At 35.2% G+C, this 8,312-nt stretch overlaps 1 protein-coding gene across 1 annotated transcript in view; it reads left to right on the top strand.

Moving 5' to 3' along the window:
• The first annotated feature begins 6,257 nt into the window (after nucleotides 1–6,257).
• LOC110097965 (mannosyl-oligosaccharide glucosidase GCS1) overlaps nucleotides 6,258–8,312 on the top strand; it is a 55,466-nt gene continuing 53,411 nt past the window's right edge. Inside the window, exons 1-3 of the mRNA XM_020824644.2 lie at nucleotides 6,258–6,823; nucleotides 6,954–7,027; nucleotides 7,675–7,926. Of these exons, the coding sequence (XP_020680303.1) occupies nucleotides 6,512–6,823; nucleotides 6,954–7,027; nucleotides 7,675–7,926 (638 nt within the window). The 5' untranslated portion in view covers nucleotides 6,258–6,511. The remainder of the gene's footprint in view (nucleotides 6,824–6,953; nucleotides 7,028–7,674; nucleotides 7,927–8,312) is intronic.

The raw sequence follows: 8,312 nt of genomic DNA, 5'->3' as shown, positions 1-8,312 counted from the left end.
GGGGGGGGGAGCACTGGAGCTGAATTTCCATTCATTTCAACCACCACCAACCAAGGGCTGGGTCGACCTAAGGTGGAAAGGTTTTTGGGAGTCCGATGAGCTCGATGGTGAGCTCATATAGGGAGGAGGTAACCAAATTGAATGGATGGGCTAGGGTTTACCCAAACTTATATGGTTTGGGTCAAGCTAGGGGCTGGGCTTGATAGGAAGATTAATTGGGTCAAGGAGCACCCAATGCAAGTGTCAATTGGATCCAATTGGGTTTGAAGTGAGAATTATCTCGGTTCAAGATCGTTTTGACTACTTTGGGGTAGCCTAAAGGTTGACCCGATTCAACCTAAGGGCAGGGCTAACTAAGGTAGGTGTGTTGGACCTAGGGCCACCCAATGGAAGGGTTGGTTGGGTTTAAATTATCTTAGGTTGGGAAATGACTCAACTCAAAGTGGTTTTGGATACTTTGGGCTAGCCTAATTCTCAACCCAAGTTGACCCAAGGGTTGGGCCAACTAGGGAAAGTGCATTGAGTCAAGTGGGACCAATGTCACCATTGGTTTGATCCAATTTGGTTTGGATTGGAATTTGGCTCAAGGGGAATTGCTCTTTAGGAACTTGGGTCAAGCCAAATGGCTAACCCAAGTAGGCCTAAGGCTTGGGCCTTCAAGAGGGGTCTCTTGAGGACCCAATGGGTAACCCCATGGGTTTGGAAAGGTCTTAGTCAAAGGGTTTGAGTAGGTTTGGCCAAACATGGTTGACTTGATCAACTAAGTTGACCTAGGGTTAAGGGTTGGGTCCATTGAATCAAATTTATTATATAAACTTAATAGAAGTGGTTTCAAATTAAGGGGAGGTCAATGGGTTTGAAATGGGTGTTTAAACCCTTAAGGCTCACTTTGCTAAACCATGGTTGACTTGTTCAACCAGGTTAAAACAAATTGTGGGTTTGGGTCTAATTTATTCCTAATAAAATTTATTATCCATTAGAATAGGTTTTGAAGATTGATTTGGGAAGTCCATGTTGACTTTTGGGGAAACCTTTAAAGGGCATTTTGATTATTTGATCAACCCTGGGTCAAGTTGGATCTAGAAAAGTGTAGGTTATTGAAAAGAGTCCCAAGATCAAATTCCATTGAATAACAGATCCAATGACATAAGTTGTAAATATTTTAAGGTTTTGTAACATTTGAGAATCAATTATGTTTCTAACGACAGGGACCTTAGAATAGGCTAAAATTTGGTCGATTAATCTTAGAGACATATCTAAGCAAGTTGTAATTCGTAGATCCTAAATCAGAGATCATTTGTCTGGATTTCACAGTGATAAAAAATTTACTCAAAAAGGGTTTCAGGACAAAGGCTTGTGACCCTAGGATTTGGCTTGGAATGTTGGATTTCGATTGAATTTTGGAATCGACTGGTTGAGTTTGAATTATCCGCATCAATGAAAACAAAATAAATAATTGAGATTGATTGTATATGATTTGAGAGTTGATTGAAAGTTGGTTGAAAGTTAGTCTGAGAATTGAATTGGGGGGTAGAGCTGGATTTGATTGGACTTTGATTTGTTTTCTTTTTCTTTTTCTTTTTCCAAGGACCTATATGGCTAAGAAGTGAATATCTTCTAGTCATTGGCTCACCAGAAAGAAATCCAAGTGGGTTCTAGTGACCTCGTTTTATGTTTAGACCTAATCTTCTTGAAGTTTATTTATTTTATTATGAATTCTAATAGGGAGAAGGATTCAAGAAATTTATTTATTTTCTGATTAGTTGTTTCTCGATCAATTTCTTATGGAAAGAACGAAATAATAAAAGATTTGTAGGGGATTATAAATGTATGGCAACTGTTGGAAGGTTGATAAATAATGCTATTCTAGCAAAGATTATCTGCTGGAAAGTATTTCATAAAATTAAGCATTTGGTCAATTAATTTTCTTTGCTTTGATTAGATTTTACTAGATTCTTTGCTGTTGTCTTATATTTGATATTTCAGTTGAAAGTGATGGGTTGGAGTTTCTCTGTTGATAAAGGGTTGAAGTTGTTTTTGAATGAATACCGAAAGTTCTGGTTGGTCATTGCTTTTTCAGATGGCCTCTTTTTTGGCTGGTTATTCTCAAAAATTTTGATTGGTTCCTTGGCAACTAATTCTCAAAAAATTTGGGAATTGAAAGTGCTAGGCTAGAAATTCTCTGTTGATGAAGGGCTGAAGTTGTTTGGATTGGAAATTGAAAGTTTTGGCATATCTTCATTTTTTTTTTTGGATGGCTTTTGTTTTGGCAGATTTTCAGGACTATGATGATCTAGTTTAAATTTTGGTTGGTTTCATAGCAACCAATTTTTCAAGAAATTTGGAAGGTCAGCATTAACGAGATTTGGCTAATCAAGTTTTATGTTTTATTTAAACAAGAGATTGCCAATTATCTTGAGTAGTCGTCTTTTAAAAGTGTCCCCTTCATATCTGATGCTCTTAGATGATGAACCTTCACAAACCATTCAGTCCCTTTGGTGCTTAATTTCTTAAGAAAGGTCTTATTTGTAGTCTTTAAGTTTTATTGCTTAGTTTTTTTTTTTTTTTTTAGGGGATTTTTTTTTTTTTAGCGGATTTGTAAGTTTTTTTCTTACTTTTTTTATCATAATTTTTTTTTTGTAATCTATTCATTTGTGAATGAAATTGGGCATGATTGCTCTTGATTTTTCAAAAAATAAAAAATCTAGAATAAAAGTTAAGTCAAATTTTTAAAAGGAGCATGCTTAAAACTTAATTAAATGAAAGAAGCATAATCATTAAAAAAATTAAAAGAGAAAATTTGTCAAATTATTTGACGTAGTATAAATACGTCAAATGATTTAGCAAGTTTAAGATATGTCAAATCATTTGGCGTATTCGCCTAAAGAGAGAAAGTGAAAGGGAGGGGAGAGGACGGTGCTAGAGAGAGAGAGGAGAGGAGAGAGGGAGAGTAATAATTAATAGGGTAAATTTTTAAAATAATTATCATTAAAAGTTTAATTAGTTATTAAACCAATAAAAATATTAAATTTAGAACTAGCCAAAGTCGCCCACTGATTGGGTGACTTGCTCAAATTATAAAATATTAAAAAAAGATTTTAGGATAGAAAGTAGGAGAGAGAAATAAATTAAAGGGACAAATTAAATGATGAGATATAGAAATAAATTATGAGATATAAATAAAAAAATCCAAAACAAATTTTTTTTTCCATGTTGTCTGGGCTAGGTGGTATATAAGATTTTTTTTAAAATTTTTTTAAGAAAATCTTATATGCAAATATTTGTTCTTATTTTTAATAAATAATTTAGAATGAAAAATTTTTAATGAGTTATTACGTGTCAAAAAATTTCATAATTTAATTTATCATAATCAATTTAAAAACACATATTTTTTAATAATTTTTTATTCATGATAAATTATCATTATTTTATATTTATCTTGTACGTTCCAAAGAAAATAATATTTTAAATAAATATTTATCTTACTTTTTCATTAAATTTAGAGTGTAACTTAATTGTATTAAATACAAATAAAAAACTTCATTATATTTTTCATTAAATTTAGAAGTAACGTGATTAAAAAAAAAATTATAAAAATCACGCTATATTTATTAAAATTATATTTAGTATTTATTAGTATTACTGTTGATTTGACATATTATGAACTCCTAAAATCATTTGATGTATTTAGATTATGCCAAATAATTTGATGAATCTATTCTTTTTAAATTTTTAATAATTTTACTTCTTATAATTAATTAAATTATAAAGATGCTATTTTTAAAATTCTGTCTTAAATTTAGCTGTTTTCTTTGGCAAAATAAAATTTAGAAGTCTTCTTTTTTTTTTTTTTTGAGAATTGCAAAAGATGCATTAAAAGATCAAAGGTAAAAAACTAGGTACAAGCTAAATGTAAGGTTCACATTCCTTCTTCAATAACCTAGATAAGGAAGAAGGAATGCTATCAAAAGAAGAATTATCAAAAAAGAAATTATTCTCAATAGCCAAAGTAGCACAACTATCCGCTACCTTGTTACAGCTTCTATGAACATGATAAACGATTACCTTGTTGAAGTCGGCTAGGAAGATGTAATCCTTGTCCTCCCAATTATTGAGTCTCCATGCATTTTTATTCAAAGAATTTTGAATGTATTGTATGATGTTGTACTTATCACCTTCAATTATTATACCTTTGCTCTCTAGCATCCACCTTTGTATGTATTTTCGAATCATCAAAATAGCCTCCATTTCAAGCTGTGCCACGTCCCAATGAACTCTTTTCTCCCCGAACGCAAGCAATAACCTGACTTTGAAGTCTCGAAAGACTCCACCAATTCCCGCACTATTAGTCTTCAACAAAGATGCATCAACATTCACCTTAATCTAATCTAGAGGTGAAGGGTGCCACTTCAATTGAGACTCCCTAAGGAGATTAGCACCCCAGCTATCTAGCATTGGATTAGCTTTTGTCATTGCTATAGACAAAACATTGGCTGCAATCATAGAGCGTCCAAGAGTTGGCTTGCCATGGACTTTTCTATTCCTTTCCTTCCAGCATTCATGAACCGTCGAGCAATACAATTTGACTATGCTAGAGCAAGTTATCGACTTCCTTCTCAGCTTCGTCAGACATTCCTCTAGTGAGCAGAAAATTGGGATCATAAATCTCCAGTTTTGCAATTTCAGGATTATCTCCTTTAAATACTTACAGTGAACCACGATATGCTCAATTAATGTCCTCCACATGCTGACAGCCCCGTGCACATAAGACATGATTGGTAAGATTCCTATAATTGAGAAACTCATAGGTTGGTATTGCAAACTTGCTCAACCTCCACCAAAACAGTTCTACACGAGGTTGTAATTTAACTTTTTTGAGCCAACTTGAAAAAACAAAGTCTCCCTCTCCCCTATCACCATCAGTAGCATTTTCATAGGCCATAGCTGTAATAGTTTTCCCCGAAAGCTGTTTGATTTCCTCCATGTAATATGCATCATCATTATGATTAATTGGAATATGTAAAATAATTGATATAAGGTCCTCATTGAAGAAATCCTGCAGCCTCTCCTTGTCCCAGTCACCGTTCCAGGATATGAGTTGGTCAAGCATAACATCTTCCAACCTTGTGCTGTCAATAAATGGCCACAACCCCAAGCTTTTATCTAGCATCCAAACATCCTTGAGGACATTGATCTTCCTCCCATTAGCCACTCTCCATTTCAGCAAAGGTTTCAGAAACTTTCCTCCTTCTTTTAATACTTTCCAAGCAATAGACGCTCCTTGTTTAACTCCCATATCAAACATAATATTACCATATCTGCTAATCATAATTTTGTGCAAAGGAGCTTCCGGATTATTTAAGAATCGCCAAGCCAATCTTGCCTTAAGTGGACATGCTCTTTTGATTGCTGAATGAAAGCTTAACCCGCCAGCATCCCTCGGTCTACAGAGCTCGGACCAAGAGACAGTGTAATCCCTTATTTCCATTGCTTTTATGCCACACAAACTCTCTGCAACATTTATCCACTTCATACAACACCTTCTTTGGAACCATCATATGAGTTGATAAAAAACTTGGGACAGTTAATAAAGATGTCATGGCAAACGTTATCTTACCAGCCAAAGATAAGTTCTTACTCCCCCAAGAGTTCAGCTTATGTAATACCTTATTCAGGACATCTTGAAAATCAGCCTTTAACATTCTTCTCAAAGTGATCTTAACTCCAAGGTAATGAAATTCCTTCGTTTCCTTGTATCCCAGAATTTCTTTAACCCAATTTTTATTTGAGCGGCAAGTGGCAGTGCTAAATAGAATTTGAGATTTCAAAATATTAACATTCAGACTTGTCCAAGAGCAGAAGCCCGTAACAATTGATTGAAGGGTTTTAGCCACCTTCATTGATGCTTGAGCAAAGATCAAAACGTCATCAGCATACAACAAATGAGAAATCTTTTTAGTTCTTGGTGATATTTGAATTCCTAAATCACTTCCCCTTTGCTCCATTGCATTTGACAGTAGCTGAGAACACATGATGAACAGGAACTTTTATTTTATCCTGTGAACGTACGCTCCTCTACGTTCGGATCTAGGCAAAAAAAGCGCAATACCGAGTACCGAGTTGTACCAAGTTTTTTAAAAAAACTCGGTATTGTGCTGTTTTGATCTAAAACCGAACGTAGAGGAGCGTATGTTCACTGGATGTAATAAAAGTTCGATGAACAGATACGGGGAGAGAGGAAAAATTTAGAAGTCTTCATGATTTTTTTTCCGTTATTTTTTTTTTTAAACGAAGAAAAGAGTAAACTTTCTGTATGAACTGTTATGCCTGTACCTTCGACATTCGAGCTTTTGATACATCTTGAACTGCTTGCAGGAAAACTAGTCTTTCCCTCTTCGATCCTTCATCTTGCAGCGAGGAATAGGAAAGTCGTATACCCTTGTTGATCCGGCAGTCCAATAAATCTTGGGTAGCTCATGTTTCCATCGTAAATCCTCTGACCTTCGACGGAATGAGTGGAGGAAGCCGAGTAACGGCTCGTAACCGTACGAAGCCCCGGGCCGGCGACGGCGATTCATCTACAAATAATCAAGGAGCCACAGTCGGGAGAGGAAGGGGGAAAAGCCGCGATCATGGTCCTCTCCATATCATGGACGTGAAGGTTCGGACGCTTCTAGGGATAGGTTTTAGTTTCCTTGCTCTCTTTCTCGTTTCATTCTTGCTCTACAATCGCCAAGCGCGAACCGAGGAAGATGTTGAGTTTCGAAAGTTGAAGAGAGTTGTCACACCCTTGCCCGCCCCCAGGATGTTGGATTTGCCCCAGGTGAGAAAATTTGATTGGAAGTGGCGAAAAGTTATGAAATTGTTGGTTATTTCTTGCTGTAGTAGTGAAAGTTTTGATTTTTAATGAAAAAGGCTTGCTTTTGAGATTTTATGCACAAATTGGTGTTCAGTTCCAGGGAGGGCACAAGGAAAGCTTGTATTGGGGTACGTACAGGCCTCATGTATACCTTGGGATCCGTGCAAGGTAATTTTCAATTATCGACAACTTGTCTTTGCATCATCTTCTTCAAATGACTGTCTGCGTGATGTCTCTAGTGGTGATCTTGAGAGTAAGCTGGTATCTTTAGGAGCTGTTTGGCTTAAGTAGGATTTAAATCAAATAGGATTTATTTGTAAATACAGATTTAGTGAAGTCTTGATAGGGATTAAAATGTAAAATTGTTTGAGATAATAACTGTTAAATTTTGTTAACTTTTGATAAATTGCTTGGCTATTTGTTTTAGGATTTAAGATTTATGAGAGGGAGAAATCCTTAAATCCTGTGAATGATGTGATTTAACAAATTACGATTTTAACTGACAGTAGGGTTGAAATGAGACTTATTGAAATTGTAGTATTTGAATTCCTCAAATTCTATTTGGCTGATTTACAAAAGCTTGCTTAAATCCTGCCTAAAATAGGATACCGAAGCTGTAGATTAGTAAAGATAATTCATGCTCTAGTAGGCATTGCTGTTAGTCTATACATCTTCAATTTGAAACCTTTGCTTTTTGAGAACTTTGAAAATGTTGGTAAAAAATCATCATTTATTCCAATTATCGTTAATTGGCCTGCTTACTTGGCCATGGAATTCATGCCAGAACAATGTTTTTACTCGCTTCCTTTTTTCAGAACCCCAAAGTCATTAATTGCTGGACTAATGTGGATTGGCATGAAGGATGGGCAATATTTACTACGACATGTATGCCAGGACTCTGATGTTCTTAACACATATGGCTGGATTGAACATAATGGTCGAGATTATGGTCGTCAGGTGTTGGTGGATCAGGCTTTATCTTTAACTACTAGTTTCTTAAAGGAGAATGGAAATGGTAGCGGTTTTGGAGGAGATTGGGCTGTAAGATTAGAAGCAGATAATGTGAAGTAAGTTTGACCTCTTTGCTGAATGAAAATGAACATCAAGTAAGAATCCCTGCTGGTTTCCATCGGTTTGTCTTGTTAGGCTTAGCACATTGGGTTATACATTAAATTCTTAATTCAATGTTTTGTGTTCTTATGCAATGATCATCTTTTTTTCCCCCATGCTCTATTTTTTGTGGCACAATGATGCATGCTAGTTTTTTTAATGATGCTTAATGTAATATAGTAATTTACCAGCATGACTTATTTATCGTTGTATGTGAATTCTTGTGTTTTATGTTTTAGAGATACTTTGGATAACACTTTGGGTAGTGATGGTAAATGATGGGTTTATAATTACTTTGGGTGCACATATACTTGGTTAACTCTGTTTTTTTCACATGTGCCAC

The sequence above is a fragment of the Dendrobium catenatum genome, unplaced genomic scaffold (genome assembly GCF_001605985.2).
Source record: "Dendrobium catenatum unplaced genomic scaffold, ASM160598v2 fragScaff_scaffold_1338, whole genome shotgun sequence".
NCBI classification, from domain to species: Eukaryota; Viridiplantae; Streptophyta; class Magnoliopsida; order Asparagales; family Orchidaceae; genus Dendrobium; species Dendrobium catenatum.
Note: the sequence above shows the minus strand (reverse complement) of the source record. Positions and strands in the feature narration are given on the sequence as shown.